We start from the raw sequence: 18,907 nt of genomic DNA on the forward strand, positions 1-18,907 counted from the left end.
CTTCACAGCGGTTAGGGCTGAAACGAGAGAACTTGAAAAGTAGAGGGCACGGTTTGCAAAGTGGGATGAAAAAAAGGAGGCTCCTCTAGGGAGGTTTGAAGTCTGTAAAGTTTTGTCCACCTTTTGGTCCATAGAGGTTCCTTCTAACAGGTGCAAATGTAGATTCTTTAGTTTGGGGATTTTATGTATAACATAGACTTTTAGAGGTCCCTTTTTAGTTGTGCACAACAAAATACAACGTTTGCAATAAATAGGTTTGTGGATATGTGGAAAATAATTCACCCTGAGTCAGTAGCATGAATATTTGTAACATTATTGAGTGAAATACATTTATAAACGTAGTGTAAGAATAATTGCGTACACTCATGGAACAGTTCTTCATTTGTAACTCACCATACTTGTCATGGATCCACCACATATCCATATTTCAAGGGAGGGTTAGGGTTAGGGCCTAACCCTAACCCTAACCCTATACCTGAGATGTGGGGATTTTTGGGGGGTTCATCATTAGATATGAATGGCATATTAATATGTGTTATATTTTAGGGGAAACCTGACTGTAGTGTTTCAGACTTTGGCATCACACCTACCACCACAACCACCATCAGCACATCATTTATACTGGGACCTGACTGTCTCTAGGGCAACTGTGGAAGGTTTACGTCTCCTATGGCAACTGAGGAAGGGGGACGTCCTTTGCACTGCATCCAGCCAATCGTCCAGTCAGAAGAATCACAGTGTGATTAGCCAGAACAGGTTAACCATCCAGTCGGCCCATCCAATCCAGCCGGAGCAGGTCTAGTAGGCCGGCTATGATTTGGCATCCATATGCTAATGAAGTGCATTAGGCTAATTGAGCAGATTCCAGTCATTTGAAAATCAATCTGGGTGCAGATTGAAAAGCCAGTAATTTTGAGAGAGAGTGAGAGAGAGTGGGTGAGAGAGAGAGAGAGAGAGAGAGAGAGAGAGAGAGAGAGAGATGAGAGGGAGCCAGGGAGAAGGAAAAGAAGAAAAGAACAAATTATAGCGCTGATTTTTACCGCAATTTAGTTTTCAAAGGTTCGAAAGCAGTGTTTCCATTAAATTAATGCTATGGACCATTTCAAGACACAATGATTTTTTTTTTTCCATGGCGAAGAGCTTAGTAGATCTGGAAATATTTACTCTCCCGTTCCCATTTTCCATGAGCGCATCAGATAGCCTGTGATTTGGGTTTATGGTAAGAGCCTTAGTTAGTCTGGTCCAAACTGCAACGGGGACACTTTTTGAAGCTGTGTGCCATTGTTCAGCAGCTCTGGAAATGTGGTTGGCACACGCACACACACATTTTTTAAACAGGATAAATTAATCCATCCCCCTTTCCCCCCTTCTTCACATTCAGCCCTACTTCTGCACTTCTGCCACCATGCCTTGATGCCACTGACCTGTCGTAATGATAAAGATCCATCATCATATCTCACCGTGCACTGCACACTGTCCCATTTCATCATCCTATCTATGCGTACGCACGGTGCCATCTCATCAGGGATGGATTTATGTGTTACCATCCTCCTGTGGGAGCTGAGATTGTTTTGTTTTTAAGTGAGGGCCCATTGATCTTTTATTACACCATTAAGTCAATATGCTCCACTCATAAACAGCTTGAGATTAAATGAGCCCCTTTGAAGGGTTTATGTGCGTGTGTGCGTGTGTGTGTCTGTCTGTGTCTGTGTGTCTTTGAACCCTCAGCCTGCCAGTGAAAACTAAAATCTGGTGGCCATAGGGAGCCAAGAACAGCGTAAAGCAGCAGCCCCAGTCTGTATAACATGAGCAGCATGGAGTCATTCATTAGCAGTATGTTGTTGCTGGTATTCGAGGTGCCTCACCACACCACAAGCACAATGATGATTTGTTGTGTTTGCTCATCTTCTATTTACTCATTTCATTTGCTGACAATGTGCTGAGAGCCATATCCAGTATCATCAGTTGAACCTGATATTTCATATTTTATTTAAACCTGTGATTATGTTTCTACTTCTTTACGCTGTAATAATAGTGTGTGGTTTGGCTGAAATAGTGTGTATTTTCAGTTGCTATATTATTTTAGAAACATAAAATATATATCAGTTCTAGAAACATGCAGATACAGCTTTAGACAAATTCATATAAATACTTTCTTCATGGTGTATATATTTTTAGCGTTAGAATAGATCAAAAATCTTTTGTTGCCAGGGACAAGCATGAGCCCAAACTGTGGTCGGACTATTAGGTTCTCTGCTGTCTTCTACATGTTGGGTGTCTGATCTGTCTACCAGGAGCACTTTTTTCAAGCCTCTGATCTTACCTCTCTCTTATCCATGACTTCCTGTTCCACCTTAGCTGCGGGTTTATCAGGAGGATCTGATCTCTTTCTGCTGCTAGAGTCATGCTCTTGGTGCCTAAAGGAAACCACAAGCCTGTTAAGCTTTTGGGAATCATTAAAACAGCAGTCTCTATGCTCGGTGCAGATTATTGTGTCCAACCACCTTCTGTGGTTGGCCATACTTAGTTTTCTGTTATTGCCTAGCATTGAATCATTACATGGTATTAAATGAATGGCTTTGGGTAAATATGCTTAGTTAAATGAAAAGAAAGACTGACACCGCTCATGTTCATTCAGTAAATATATAGCTAGTTAGCAGCCAGTTAATGGAGCTTGCCATAAGTACTGGAATTGCTGAAGGTTCCTTGGTAACTGGTTCTGGTCAAGAAATAGTGCAGCATAACCCACTAAAACAGTGATGAAACAAACAATATCATGTCTGACCAAAGGTAACAAAATCTGCCTGAGTTTCACTAATTAACATAACAGTGGTTTAATTCTTACAATTTGTGGCTGATTTGTTTGCCATAGGATTGAAGCACATTATCAGTGTGTCCTTGTTTCCAGTACTTGTTGGATGCAAAACTAATTTAACAAACTGCTGGATCAAGGAAGACACACATTTTCCAAAATGTCAACTTAATAACAGAGCTAACAGTTGGTTTATATGTCATTACCAGCTGAGATGTTACCGTACATGATAGCTGTAGTTTTGATAATTTGTATAATTTCAGTGCCAGTCTCACCGCAGGGCTGTAATCGTTGGGTCAGTAATATAATGATGATGTCCATGTAGAGTGGCCTGATCAGCACTGGTGATTGATGCTGGTTTTTAAGATATTCTCAGTTGGCTTAAACACTTTCCAAAAACCACAAGTGTTCATACGTGAACATGTGCGGAAAGCTGAATTTATTTTGCACGCAGCATGTGACCTTCCATCAGTACCATGTGTGTCAGGTCACAGCATTTTTTCCAGCCGGAGGTTACAATAACTGTCAACTCTTCCTGTCTGTAAACCACAGAGACTGGGTAGAAACCAGAGACCAGTGACCACACTGGCCACTGATCCGTGGAAACGCCTCCTAGCTATACTGTTACACCCACTGGAATTCACTCTCTGTTACACGGCAAAGTGCTTGTAGCACCGATTGTCTGCTTAGGATACACAATATAGACACACACTCACAAGTGCACAACCTTTCACATACACAGTAAATGATTTCAATGTCTTCTCCTCTGGTATCTAACGAGACTGAGGTTGATGATGCCGGGAACTCGCAGTTTGTTGTTTTGTCTCCTTCTTCACATTGTTTTGCACAAAATGGCTTTTCCACTGATTATGTCATTATATTCCCATCAGAGCAAATTGGCTCACCTCTGTCTGGAGCTGAGTAACTTCCCTAGCAGCCATGTGTGAAGACACATACACACAGCACAAACAAGCACCAATGCAAACACAAACAGGTAAACAGGAAGCTGCTGAACAAAAAAAAACAAGAAAGAGGACCCATAAAATACTGTGTTGTTGGGTAATTGAGTTTGATTCTAGGAGTACATGACAGTAAATGAAAACTTTGATTTATTTTCTGAGTGGAAACCCAAAAATAGTATTTCTTTATCAACAGATTATTCCATGTAAGTATCCACCTGCCTCACGCTCTCCCCTCTCTTCTCTCCACAGTGTGTAACTGTGATCTTGCACGATCTGGCTTCTTCCAGAAGAAGGGCGAGTACATCTGCACGGCAGACTATCAGCGTCTGTATGGCACACGCTGCGACCGCTGTGACAGCTTCATTACCGGAGAGGTGGTCTCCGCTCTGGGACGCACGTACCACCCAAAGTGCTTTGTCTGCAGCATTTGCAGGTATAAATCTACACACACACACACACACACACACACACACACACACACACAACCAGACATGTAATCTCCCATGTGCAAGGTTACAATAGCACATATAGCTGGACAACACAAAGGCAACATGTGCCTTCATTTGGAGTTCTGGTTTGCAGTCTAGCAAATTCAAGTCAGAGTTCTCTTGAGCCACTAAATGCTCCACTATGTTTACAAGCTAGTCACTATCGTTTTTCCGTCTGGCACATGACTTAGAGTATGATACTCTACACTGGGAGATAGAGAAATTATCAATATGCTACATCCTTTATTCTGTGGTGTATCCTTTCTGTATCTCTGGCAAATACTGTACAGACAAATCAATTAGCGAGACTGCCTTATGGTGAGAGTAGATTCTTATGTTATTTTATGTAGGGCACAGGATCTTTTATCAGTTTTATCAGCAAACCTCTGCCAATTGCTTTTTTGGCCTCTTGATGGTAGCATATGAATTTATAAACACAACTTTGATAATGTCACCTGTTATTTTTAGCATTTATTTTCATTTGCACTTCTGGCCATATGGTGAATTTAAATCGAGTTTTCCTGTCCTTTTAGCTCTACTTTTAGGCACCACAAACAATAGTTGGCTCAATACCGTAGCTGCTTTGCCATATTTGCCAGATAGAACTGCTTGATGCCTACAGTATAGCAGCTGCAGTTGGATACCCTGTTGATAAAAGCTGTGAGTCTAAACCAAAAAGTTGTTTCCTTAAAACCAAAACAAAATGCTGAAAGACACAAAAATGTTTCATAAAGTAGGAAAAGAGAAAAGAAGGAGTGCTATCAGTCATCATCACCACATACATCCTGTTTCACATTATAGTAATTCAATCCATTTTTAAGAGGAAAATGAATCAGAGCAGCTCTAGCGTGTGTTATTAGATTAAATCTGATATAACTAATCTGCCTCTCAACATATTTCCCATAAAAAATAAATTTATCAAGATATACTCTACAGTATTCATGTCGTGCAATATAAAATTAAACATAACTTCAATGAAGGTAGGGGTGTGTATTGGTACGCCAGTATCACGATACAGGGGCAACAATACAATATAGTGATACTCAAGCAAGACGATATACTCTGATTTTTTAAGACTATTTTCTTACAACCCTAAATGAAAGATTTAACTATATTGCCCATCATGCCACTCAGGTATACCAGTCTGCACAAAGTAACCATGTGTGCACAATACTTCATCACATCTTTATCTGTACTGTTCTGTATCAGCCCGGCACTGCGAGGAAGCAGAGACGTGAGGATTCATTAGTGGAAGTGGCTTGTTAGTTAGAGAACAGTTTGATTGGGAATCTGCAGCACGCTGTCGTTTTTGCTTAGTCCAGACACGACCCATGAAAAGAGCTGACCTGGTGTTTCACACTGTTAGACTCAGTAGAAGTAGGCCATCTCTCCTCTGACCTCCATCAGTGCTCATGCTAAGCACCTCCTTAACGCACCCACAGTGAGTCAGCATCTCTTTTGGCCTCTCTTTTTATTTCATCATTTCAGGGTTTTTTTTGTTGTTTTTTTGGCTGATAAACAAGCGGTCGTGGGCAGAAAAAGCCAAACTGACACCAACTGGCCGGAGACAGTCAGGGGACCAGCCCTGGCACTGACAGGGATGTGTGTGTGTGTGTGTGTGTGTTTTGTCAGCTTATGTGGAAGAGACAGCGAGAAGCCGAAGGGTGAATCTCTTCTTTCCTGCTCCGTCTGCCCCCTGTCACATTGCTCACAGTCCCTTCTTCTACCACCTCTTTTTTTCTCAGCCCCCCCCGCCCCCCCACCACCACCATCCCCACCCCTCCCTCTTCACCATCCTCATTATTCCCGCCATCATCTTCCTGTTCTTAATCATCATCCGCATGCTATCATCTTTCTTCATGTCTTCATGATCGTCCCTCTCTCTCTTTGTCATGGCAGCCTCAGCTCTAATGAAGGCAGACTGCAAGTTTCACTTCTCTTTTTGTTTTTTAAAAAGCAGTGGAGATCAAAGCCAGAGGGCACATCACTAAAGCCAGAAATAGCTTTACTTCTGTGGCCAGTAAAAAAAAAAAAAACATGCATTAAATATGTAAACAGTAAATTTTTAAAGCGTTCAGAAAGGCTGACAAGGCAAGTGTGTCTTGAGGGAGTAAGAGCAACACACAGGTAAAGACAAGGTCAAACGCAGACGAGCAGACTTTTTCTGCACCGCCACAGCATTTTGTGCACTTAGACTATAGGCCGCCGTAGCTATGATCAGCCATTTATATAGAGATATAGTCTGCTATGCTTAGAAATGGACCCAAACACAAACCTCGAAAACCAGCATCATGTTTCAAACTCCGACTGCTCTGGCGTTCTATGTTTAGCTTTTTGCCCAGTATGGCTCATCAAACGCAAACAGATGGTTAACCTTGGGACCATTGAAAAGATGATTTTAAAATGAAGCCTTTATGAATAACGCGCTTTATCAGTTGTCATTGATTTGGCCCCTCTTCCGATGTTTACCAGCCGGGACTATCGCTGAATAATTTGTGTTCTGAAATGTCTCTGCTGTTCTTCTCACTTGTTTGTCCTTTCTGTTTTATGTATGGATGTTGTCCTTCTTTGAATAATATAAAAGCACAAAGGAGCCAACCTAGAAGACTGTATGTGCCAGTTCGCCCACATATTTAGACACGCAGTCATAACATGCTCCCAGAAATGCTCCTTAGAAACACACTTTCTCGGGCTGCCACTGCTGCCATGCACTGTATACCCTGCACAAGCTCTTATCCACGCTCGCCTCCGTACATCTCCAAGTGTGTACACGGATGCGCTGCACTTCTGTGTGCTGACTGTGAGCTCCGCTGGAGACTCTAGCCTCCCTCTGGGTCTTGGCTCCGGCTCCAGGCCTTGGCGGGGGAGTAAAAGGATTACTGCCATCTATGTCTTTTAAACAGGCTTCCCTAAGCCTTTTAGCTCCCCATTCATTCTCACATCCTTCCCAGTCATAAAGAAATCAATCCGTCTCCTTGAAAAGCAGAGGGAAGACAGACAAAAACAGTGCAAATTTAATTTTGTTTTTGTCAGCTCGTGTATTTACTCTTCTTTACAGCGGCGCGGTTTTAAAGTGACGAGGAAAACAGTGACCTGGTGGCACCAGCTGTGCAGGGAGCGGGCGAGGCATGGGAGCGAACTGGGCGGACAGACTGAGAGAGAAGGCGGCAGTTAGGATCAGTATGCACTCCGCACAGTCTCCTTAATAAGTTTTCATTCTCACTGAGAGAGCCAGTTTTCCCTTCAGGAGACAGTGGCAGCGTCACATTATCGTCTCTTTAATCACAGAGCAGCCAGGTGCCGCTGCAACAATCAGCGTCCTATTAACCCGTCGGCTCCACTGTTTACAAATGTATTTTCAGGTTCACAGAGGATGTCGCGCCGAGTTTAGCTTGTGTCAGCAGCATTATGATCTGTCTGTCACCCAGTCATGTTCCTGCCAGCACCCATTTGTTTTTCCACGTGTACAATTGGATGTAATGTTAACACAGAAAATCACTGCAGGCATTTTATCTCGTATCGTGTGCTCCTTCCCCAGTTTTCTAATTCTTTATCTCTCTGTCCTTTTTTCTCTTTTTTTCCTCCTCAGTAAACCCTTCCCCATCGGAGACAGAGTGACGTTCAGTGGAAAGGACTGCGTGTGCCAGCAGTGCTCGCACACACTCGTCAAATCAAATGAACCGATCAAGATCCACGGGCCCAGCCGTAAGTCCGGCGTCCGCCTCGCTCTGTCCGTTCTGTTTAGGGCCACCCGCCGTTACGGAACACTGAGGCTAACTCGATGTGTCCATGAGGCCCATTTAGCTCGTTTAGCTAATCGAGAGTCTGTCAAATCAGTCGTCTGACCTGTCAAGCTGATCCGCCAGCTGAGAGTTATGCAACACAAACAGACACATCATTCATTCATTACTGTCATCACTACGCATGAAGAGAATTGAGGATGCGATGCATTCACTGCACATCTGGTCGCATCTCTCTGCACATAATTAAGTAAATATACAGTGTTATTATACAGGTGTTTGCAGCCCTCTCCTTTTCGACATAAAGCAGGAAAATGACAAATTGTAATCTCACAAAGGAGCAGCAGTGATTGATAGTGAATCATTTGTTGAGTGTGACACACAGACAGCAGGCTGCTGCTCACTGGCTGTGCAGTAATAACAGATGGTAGAGAAGCAGTGAATAAATGTCCGCCCCAGATCGCTCCATTCAGGAGAATAAAATCCAAACGGCTCCCCAGGTACGCGTTCATTATTCTGTCTCATGAGCAGGCAGTCTATGGGATGGGACACAAAGTGCAGGCACTAATAATGCACTGCCTGTACCAGACTGTTCCTCCTCTTCTTTTTTGTGAAACAAGCAGAAATTTTAAGAATGCTAATTTATGCTAGATGTGGAAAAGTGATGGAAATGTATTTGCCAGGGACAAAACTATTATTTAATGGGAAATAACCTGGTAGCAAACTTTATTCACTAATATTTGCTGATTTATGTACTGATGAACATAACCTTAACCAAGGTTAACTTTAATATTCTAACCCTTGATGGTGTATGAAGGACAACCTCCATCTTAATCAGAATGTCATGCAAAAATGGAAAAATATATGTGGAATTTTTCAATATAAATAAATAATTTGCTGACTGTAGTAAATATCCACAACGTCTAGTTTTACGAAGCTCAGCTGACTTCATTTGAGGCCTGGAATTGTTCCGCATCATGAATTTTATATCAGAGCATCACAGTGGCCTAAGGGCTGAGTGTGTACCACGCCAACCGCAGCGTGTTTGAATCCTCTGACCAAACTGCAATAAAATCTGTCAACCAGCATCTTCAAGGCTCAATGATTAACATCATGTATCCCGTTTGTTTTATCGCCAAAAAATTGTGGTTTTGCGGGAGGCTGTGACCCAGACTATTTAGTAATGGAAGGGAGAAGACATAAGCTTGTTGTTTCACCATGTTTCTAATTTTAATGCTAAGCTAAGCTAACCAGGTTCAGGCGGTAGCTTCAAATTTAAAGGACATTCATTCATTCATTCTTATCAATGAAGCTTTTTAGGATCTTTCCCAAAATGCTAAACTGTTCTTTAAAGGAGAAATCACAAGGAGCGTGAAGTCAGTATTGCAGGTTATTAAACACACATCCTACAGTATACTGTGCCTGACCTCTTCTCCATTCAGTGATGTAAAAATCAGCTTAACAAATAAAACCTCCTGCTGTATCGTTACAAGCGGGAGTGCAACCAGAAAGAGTGCAGGAGTCACTTTCAGTCTTCTCTCCTTCAGGGTGAATTTTTAAGCACAATTCATAAAATATGTTCTTTCTTTCTTGCCACAAGCTCTGTTACGTAATTGCAGATGATTTAATTCCCACTACATTTGATTGCTAAAATAGGAACTGTATCATGACTCAGTAGAAAATCAGCTGGGCACAGTAGCAGTCTGGAGCTGAGATCGACTCAGCACTCTCACCACCGAATGACAGTTAAGATTTATTTAGACTGCAGGCACCCAACTCGATACACTGCAGTTTTTTTTTTAACAGTGTAAAACAGTTTGAATGGGCTGACAGGGCAGAGCGGAGTAGTCCTGTGTGCCTCGGGGGCAGCAGACCAGTTTAGAAAAGGTTAAGCTGAAACAAACATCTTCTAAATGGAAACAAATGGAGCGCTGACCTTTTTTTCAGCAGTTTAACACTCTGCAGCCGTGCATCATTTGCAGACTCTGCACTGAACTGCTTCTTTCAGTGGTCAATAACATTTGTCGGGGCGTCTGTCTGAGGGAGCTGGAATGTACAGTACAGGATGTTTGTATATAGACTAGAGTGTGTACATGTGAGAGAAAAGAGAGATTCATACTTGTCTCCTATGAGGGGGATTTCAACAGTTTTAGCCCTGGGGCTATTACAGTTGTCTCTGCTTGCAGCCTGCTTTCAGTCATGTTTAACAGTGCTTACAGTTGAGAGGACCCACAGCTCTACAATACCCTGCATTAGACCAGCTATTGATTAAGGAGGTGGTTGTGCCAAAGGGGTAGAAGACTACACTCGAAACACAGTTGGTGTTTTAAGATGTTCGATAACACCTTGGCTCACTCTATTTCTCTGATTTCTCTCTCTCTCTCTCTCTCTCTCTCTCTCTCTCTGCTTCAACCTCTCCCATATACCCTCTTCACTCTCTTTCTGTCTGCATCCTTCCCTCTCCTCTTTACCCCTCATCTCTCGGCCTTGCTCCTTTTTGTCTCGCATGCTCTTTCTCTGTCTCCAGACTGTGCTGGCTGTGGAGCCGAGATCAAGCAGGGACAGTCTCTCCTGGCGTTGGAGAAACAGTGGCACGTCAGCTGCTTCAGATGTCGGACCTGCAACATAGTTCTCACCGGAGAATACATCAGCAAGTAAGTGTGTGAAAGGGAAAAAAAACCAAAGAGAAACACAGCATTTCAAAGGATGTCTCACTCAGAGAAGACACACAAATTGAAAAAATGTCCCGCAGTGTTTGTTTTGTGATGAAAGAAACTCAGCTTTTTTTTTTGTTGTTTAGTTTTTCTTCGGAGGGGGAAAACTGTGCATCTGATGCTCCACTGCAGCTTTATTTATATTTTCTTCTGTATTACAGGGATGGTGTCCCATACTGTGAGGCAGATTACCATGCCCAGTACGGGGTGAAATGTGAGACCTGCAGCAGATACATCAGTGGAAGAGTTCTGGAGGTGAGAACAGCACCAGATTTCAACATTAGATTTTTGTTGGCAGAGATTTGGCCGCACAGAAATACCACGGCAGCACTGAAATCCGAATTGCGAGTTGGCAACTGAGCGTAATCAACGTTATCAGAAATGAGCAGTTGCATTTTATCCTCAGCTCTGTCTAAGCCCCACTGTGCTTTAGGGAGTGAGCGATTTAAAATTGTTGAGGGGGTGATACAATTTTGTCCTGCTTTACTAAGCCAAAACAAATTCAGCCACAGTGTGTCGGCATGGTCAAACTTCTTCAACTTTACTAACTCTTCAAACAGTAGAGTAGGCCTGAGTAGAAACACTCAGGTCTACAGTACCTCCAGTATCAGGACGGAGAAAAAAAAAGGTGGATTGGATCATAACGACATGTGAGGAGTTGAGAGGAAAAGGGAGTTATAAAAAGATCAGAGAGTAAAGAGTGAAGGGGAAAAGATTGAAGGAGGGGAGACGGAGAAAACAAACTCTGCAGTGATAAAAATGCAGTTGTTCTTTGTGCACTCTCACGCTGAAGTATTTTTAAAAAGAAGAGATGGAAGAAGGGGAGCAGAGGAGACGAAGCTGGGATGGAGCGGGGAAGAAGTGAAGGGACAATAATGAGAGTGATAAAGTGCAGATGCTAATTAAATGTTTTGGAAGAGTCTCTGGAGGATGTCTCATGTCAACTGGGACATGGGGAAAGGGAGCGGACGTAGTAAAACTTAGCCACACACACACACACACATGAACACACGCACAGACACACACACACACACACATGAACACACACACAGGGTCTTGTTGTCCCTGTGCTCCTTTGCTTGTCAGAATGACTGGTGTAAAGTGCTTTGTTCCTGACTGTCAGCCTCTCTGGACTATTTATAGACATGGGGACATATCAGCCTTTATCAGCGAGTCTCCCACTCTCTCTCTCTCTTCTCTTCCCTCATGTCTCTCTCTCACTCACTCTCTGAGTGTGTGTGTGTGTGTGTCTCTCTCTCTCTTTTCTCCTGTCAAATAATGATCCACTTCTTAAAGATGCTGCACGCAAATGATTTGACAGAGGAAGTCTGATCCAGAGGACTTAACTCCACAGACAAACAGTTTACATTTAGGATAAGAAGGATATAATTTTCTTCAGGGAACTTTCCCAGATGCATTGTTTATTCAAGCAGCTGTTTTAATTAAGATTTTAGTATTTTTGCGAAAATGAACAATAGATAAGTTTAACTCACATTTTTCATATAAACATTAGTCTCACTTACAGTAAATCTGCCTTTGTTTGTCTTTTTTGTCTGTTCCCTGGATTCATTAATTTGATAGGTAGATTGGTTTGTAACATTTCAGAAAGCAGTGAGTAGTTATCAAAAATAAATCACAGTGATTGCAGATAATCAAATGGGAAAGAACAAAATTCTCACTTTTAACATAACATAAATTATTATCCAAATAACTGACAATCCCCTAATAAATGTAGTTATAGTATTGTTATTGTAGTTATATAGCTATAACAATTATATTACAGCGTAGCATCATATATTTTGCTTACAAGATGTAGATATGTTCGGGCGGTGTTTTGCTCAGTTGGTAGAGCACCCGCCCCATGTGTTGAGGCTATATGGCTAATTGGCTATATGTCCACTAAAGGCGGAAAAGCCTTTAGTGGACATATAAAGATATAAAAAAAGATGCAAATATATACGATAACTGCTCAAACTCCCAATTTGTACCCTAGCACATAACACTGCATTTCTCTTCTCCATTGAAATCTCTAACGCCTGTCCCACAGAGTCCTGTCTCAGTCCAACTTTCCACAACCAATGGTTGTTAGTTTAATGAGCAGTTTTAGAGAAAATCGAGACAAAAGCGGAAGACGAAGCATAAAACCTTCCTTTCATCAGTTTCACTTCTCCTCTTCTCTGCACTTCCTCGGTGTCTTAGTTTGCCAATAAATATAGCAGCCTATTAATGCCACTGGAGAGAATGGGGACCTCATTAGAAACGGTAACAGCAGTTACTGAGCTGATACCTAATGACCAGAGACGGTAGGAGCACTGCTGCTCCGAAAGCAGGCGACGGAAATGCTGCATCCTCTGCTGGCTTTCCTTTCACAGTAAGCTGAGACAGACAGAGAGAGAAAGCAGCGCCGGGTTAAAGCTCAGATTAAGAGCCAAACGCTGGTAGTTCCTGGAGAGAGAATCGACAAAAAGACCCGATTTCCCGCAGGTATCAGTTTTATGAAAAGCAGGAAAAAGTCCTAGCAGTGTAATATGACATAATACCACACACACACACACGCACACTCAGACTCCAACATGCATGCTGGGTGTGTTCAGATGAAACAGTACAGGTCTCTGTGACATGGGCCATGTGTCAGCAGTGTTTCTATAAATAGAAATTCTCTAATGGTGTATCAGGGAAGGCAAAGGTGATGGGACGTGGCCACGCCTCAGTCACTGGTTCCCGTGGAGATGCGTGTGAGAAACATCACAAGCCATGAAGTGGACTGGATTGATAGACAGGCCCAGCTCAGTGACATCACACTGCATCATTTCATGTGTCCATTTCACCTGGGCCATGTGTGTTCAGTTGTGTTCCCCAGGGGCGCTCTGTGTGTCCAAGGACAAGTATCACACTCTTGTGTCCTTCACTTACATTGACACCTACTTCTGTTTTCTCTCTATAGCACACACACACACACACACACACACACACACACACACACTGATGTCCTCCTACACTTTTCTTCATGTGACTGACCTACAGGGATCTTTGCTCTGATTACGGCGTGGGGGAGAACGGGTGGTGTCTGCTATCATGTGATTGCTGCATGCTGATGAAACCGCTACTGGCTATGCAATGATGTCTCAATACATTATGAGACCAGATGATAGGTCAGATGATAAGCAGTAGGAAACATATGGACATGATGACCTGCCCAAGGTGGGGCTGCAATTTCTAGATTAACGTTTCACTCTATTCATAATGAAAATGTAGCTACATGTTCAGTCACATGTCCTCCTCTCCTCTCCTCTCCTCTCCTCTCCTCTCCTCTCCTCTCCTCTCCTCTCCTCTCCTCTCCTCTCCTCTCTCCTCTCCTCTCTCCTCTCCTCTCCTCTCCTCTCCTCTCCTCCTCTCCTCTCCTCTCCTCTCCTCTCCTCTCCTCCTCTCCTCTCCTCTCCTCTCCTCTCCTCTCCTCTCCTCTCCTCTCCTCTCCTCTCCTCTCCTCTCCTCTCCTCTCCTCCTCCTCTCCTCCTCTCCTCTCCTCCTCCTCCTCCTCTCCTCTCCTCTCCTCTCCTCTCCTCTCCTCTCCTCTTCACAGGCGGGAGGAAAACACTACCATCCGACCTGCGCCCGATGTGCCCGCTGTAACTTGATGTTCAAAGAGGGGGAGGAAATGTACCTGACAGGTGAAACTTGCAGACAGTTCATCCACACACTGACATACGGACACCCACACACCCACACACACGCGCTCACACTGTAGTTTATGTAGACAAAATGCATGGCATGTGGGAACACCCAACCTGTCTCTCTTTCGCTCTTCTTCAGGATGTGAGGTGTGGCACCCATTATGCAAGCAGGCAGCAAGAGCAGAGAGGAGGCTCAGGGTGAGACGGAGCTCCAAGTGAACTTGTTAAAGTAAAATGAAAACTGTAATTTCCTCATCGTGTTCTCTGCCCCCTCTCTTCTGTTCTTTGTCTGTTTCCACCTCACAGCACAGACGCCTGTCGGAGACCTCCATCTCTCCACCAGGCTCCTCAATAGGCTCTCCCAGCAGGGTTATATGTGTAAGTCAACGATGAGTCTGCAGCTTTCAGTCCCTTTTAGCTGCCACTGCCACTTAGCTTCCCCTAAAAGCACAATTGCTACACCAGATAACACAAGCACTACCCATAGGCTTGAATGGTTAAGCACCAACCAGAGAGGCTGCTCACTCCCTTGGCCTGTTCACTTGTCTGTGTCCTACCAACTCTGTCGTCATTAGTCATGCTGCAGGAGTTGAAGATATGTGAGAAAATATGAAGTATCTTGTTGTCAACTGTTGCAACAAGAAATTACAACAGCACACATATTGGTCTCCTTCTATTTCTCTTTTTTTCTCACCATCAAACCAACACTGATGGCCATATCCAGTCATCAGTGTCCAGAAAGCACTGATATGGTGATTTGCAAATCATAAACAAGATGTGTAGATCTTAGAAACAAGAAACTAGATCAAATCTAGCTGAAACTTAAATATCTTACTACAGTTAGCAGAGTCAGTCCACCACTGTCGTTCAGTGAAACATTTCTCAAAAACCACTGAGTGGATCACCACTAAATCTTATACAGACATTCATTATCTGTGGAAGATACTGTAACCGCTAATTTTTTGGTGATACATTGAGTTTGCAGTTAGCGCCACCAGCAGGTAAAAGATGTGTTACATCCAGTTGATAATGCACGTACTCCCAACACACTTGTTGGTCCATGAAAAAGGAAATATAATCAGAAAAGGGAAAGGCACAGTACAGTGCTATCCTATCAACACCAAGACACTTTCTCTGCAGCTCGTCTTATCTCCTCAAAGTTTCCTCCCTGAACTTCTCAATTTAATTTGTTTTTCTTATAGTTGAAGTTCTGGGGAATTGTCTGTGTGGTGTGTACATATTGGCATTGTTCTTAGTCATGAAACCTTGATGGGAAACAAATTAAATACAACTTCAATTTACGACACAATTTATCGCATTTTCAACCTACTTGTGTATGTTTTGACATGCAAATCAACAAATTGGTGCTTTGCATGCCAGGTTTATGTGAAGGTCGTCACACTGTGCACTCTCCAGACTTGGACCAGTTCCATTTCGAAGCAAAGCCTCAGCCTAATGTGGAACCGGGTCCAAGCGTGCTGCTTGGCAGTCTGCTGAGTGCTGCTGCTGCATGTCGGCAGTATTAGCATGTCAAGGGGGCGTCTGCATGCGGGCAGGAGTCACTGCTCTCCGCTCAGCCTCGCCCTGCTCTCGTCTCATAATCAATGACCTTTCTGTTTAAGGTGATGGATGAGGGAGAAATGCAGCGTAAGCACACTTCCTGTCCACACCGTCTCCCCTCTCTCCCTCTCTGGCTGTCTTTGCCACCTCCACTCTTTCTCTCACATGCTGAGCTCCTGAAGGTCAACAACTTACACTGCTGTCAGGTTCTGCAGCGCACATGTGTACTTTTGATGAGCACACACACGCATGTACTTGTATGTGCACGTGCAGCCGCGTGTGTGCCTCATCAGCTCTTTCTCCCCCGCTGCATGACCCGCTCACAGTCGCTGGTGAAGTTTCCATTCTGCTTTGTTACTGCGCATCGTCCATGTGGTTGACGTTGGGTCTTGTTGCTGTTGTCTCTGTGTTTGGTGGGTGTATGTGTGTGTCCTCTCTCCAGGCCAGAGTGGAGAATGAGATCCTAGATTATAAGGACCTAGCTGCCCTGCCAAAGGTCAAGGCCATATATGAGATCCAACAGCCAGACCTCATTTCCTCCTCATACCAGCCCTACCACAGATACACGCCTGATGACAGGCTAGAAACTTACAGCTATGGGGAGGTACTACTGCTACACACTCCAGACCAAACATTGATCGGTCTCATCAATGGTCTGTTTTCACAAGAAACACTTTGTTTAGTTGTTTGGATCATTTTTAGAGGTGTGTGTCTTCATAACACCTCAGTCTTTTACTGTTTTCATTTTTTATGTTACAAAAGAATAAAAATAATCAAATAATACAAATAATGAGCACAAAGTTTTGTAAAACTGTTTGAAGGATTTTGCTGCCCATACAGAGATTATTCAGTTTTCTGGTAAATGGTTTATTACATTATGAATAGTTTGCCATTTTAGGAAAACCCCTTCATCACTCTTTCAGACTTGTATGTCTGTCTCACTGCCTAAAGCAAATCAAGAAATAGTCTCACCTAATATCCTTTTTTTTAATTTTGGTTTATGTAAAACGGATATAACTAGTGAGCTAGAGACAGACCTGGCAGTGGTATCTATCTAATAAAATTAAAAAGGCTAATTTCCCAAAATGTCAAACTATTCATTTAACTGAATCTAAATTAATCATACAGCCACTAGCCATCACTTTGTTCCATGCAGCAACACCACCGCCACCAAAAAGCATAGACATAATTTGAATCTGCTGTGTGCTGTATAGTTTCTCTCCCCCTCCTGAGCTGCAGTACAAATAACCATTCTTCTCTCTCTGCTGACTCTCCAGTCACTCGGGACGCTCTCTCCCTATTCTCAGGTAAGAATTTCTTCCTCCAAGTGCACAGCATGTATCAGAGCTTTTAGGACGGGTTTCTACAAGTGTGAGCTGCTCTTCTCCTAACATCTCACACGTCTCCTTGGTCCACCCAGGACTACGACAACCTGGATATAAAGCAGAGACGGTGCTCCAGTCCAGGTTATATAGACTCGCCGACATATAGTCGTCAAGGCATGTCACCCATCATGCCTCGCTCTCCGCAGCACTATGCCTACCCTGGTGAGTCACGAAGCATCACTCCTGCCTCTGAGCTTAATACCAGTCTGTCTGAGAGAAAATGCTCAGTGAAGTCCCTCATGCTTTATTTGATTTGACATGTACTTCTAACCAAGCACATACGTATGAAGTTTCTGATCTGAAGATTTTTAATTTTGGGAATTATTTCATTTCAGTTAAGTATTTTAAAGGATTACTTCGGTGTTTTGGGAAATACATGTATTTACTTACTTGATAAAAATTAGATGAAATGATCAGTCACACTCCTACTTGTCTTTTCACTTGACGCCAGTGGTCATTTGTTTTAGCTTAGTGTAAAGAGACTGGAAACTGGAAACTTTTGGTTTTTGTATGAATAAAAAATAAATGAGAAATTTGAGGAATGGTATGTGGCATCATTAATGGGTAGAATCAAGCTAGTTTTTTTCTTCTGCTTCCAGGCTTTTTGCTAATTAGCAAGCCGTGGATCAACTGTAATGTACAGACATGAGAGTCCCATCAGTCTTCTCATTGAAACTCTCTGCAAGAAGAGAATATTTCCCAAAATATTGAACTTTTTCTTTTTAATGGATCTCAAACGAATTGTTGTTTCCATCTGTTTATCATCACAACTAATATATATGTGTTAATATATATATATATGTACAACAGATGTCCCATCATTTAATATTAGTGTTGACTCACTCTCACCACACTATAGGACAGAATGTCTTTCACTTCACTTCAAAACACTTATTTGGCTATCTGGTGCTGCAGTTGCTCCCTGGCTGTCATTTCATTTAATGCTTGCACTTGTGCATAGACAAATAACCACAGGCAAGTCAATAACCTTTGCCATTAGGTATCTGATGTTACTTTGAAATTTGAATGGATGTTAAAATGTTTTAGTTTTCATCCGCATGTGTTGAAGCCCTCCTTTCATGCTCATGTTTCCTTTGCTGTGATTGGCTGTGGCTGGCTGCAGGCTCTGAGAGTGGCAGGAGTTCACCTTATTACGGCCAAGAGGGGCGGTCAAGCACACCCACCACAATCCAGCCCCCTAAACATTTTCATGTACCAGGTAGGACTCCTCATCTCCCCATCTCCCCATCGCCCTACTCACAGTCTCATAGATGATTTTTTTTTTTTTTTTTTTTACATACATACACTATATATATTGGGTGGGGAAGATTTCATCAGCCATTACCCACTAATGCAAATCACTCAGAAAGGCCGCTTTAAGTTCAACAGTGGGAATGAGAGGGTGTGCAATGTGACTGCCGTGTCATATTTTTATACTGCACATAATTGCTCTGGCATATTTTTCCCCTCATACTTCATTATTTACCTTATTTCACCTTCCTGCACATCCATCCCTCCTACCACCATCTCCTCCTCCTCTTCCTCTTCCGTCCCATCACCCCAGCAGAAACTCAC

General features: G+C 42.9%; 1 protein-coding gene across 4 annotated transcripts in view; it reads left to right on the forward strand.

Moving 5' to 3' along the window:
• The window catches only part of ablim3 (actin binding LIM protein family, member 3), a 44,921-nt gene that overhangs the window by 18,015 nt on the left and 7,999 nt on the right, over nt 1-18,907 (forward strand). For 2 of the 4 annotated variants that reach the window (XM_085788337.1, XM_085788339.1), the window contains exons 3-13: nt 4,024-4,207; nt 7,852-7,967; nt 10,530-10,656; nt 10,878-10,971; nt 14,297-14,384; nt 14,527-14,585; nt 14,694-14,765; nt 16,390-16,551; nt 17,225-17,254; nt 17,368-17,494; nt 18,456-18,551. In XM_085788337.1, the coding sequence (XP_085644463.1) occupies nt 4,024-4,207; nt 7,852-7,967; nt 10,530-10,656; nt 10,878-10,971; nt 14,297-14,384; nt 14,527-14,585; nt 14,694-14,765; nt 16,390-16,551; nt 17,225-17,254; nt 17,368-17,494; nt 18,456-18,551 (1,155 nt within the window). The remainder of the gene's footprint in view (nt 1-4,023; nt 4,208-7,851; nt 7,968-10,529; nt 10,657-10,877; nt 10,972-14,296; nt 14,385-14,526; nt 14,586-14,693; nt 14,766-16,389; nt 16,552-17,224; nt 17,255-17,367; nt 17,495-18,455; nt 18,552-18,907) is intronic. The other 2 variants (XR_015036775.1, XM_085788338.1) reach the window with 1 other exon arrangement.

Source organism: Trachurus japonicus, chromosome 10 (genome assembly GCF_045865225.1).
Source record: "Trachurus japonicus isolate A0001 chromosome 10, Traja_1.0".
NCBI lineage: Eukaryota > Metazoa > Chordata > Actinopteri > Carangiformes > Carangidae > Trachurus > Trachurus japonicus.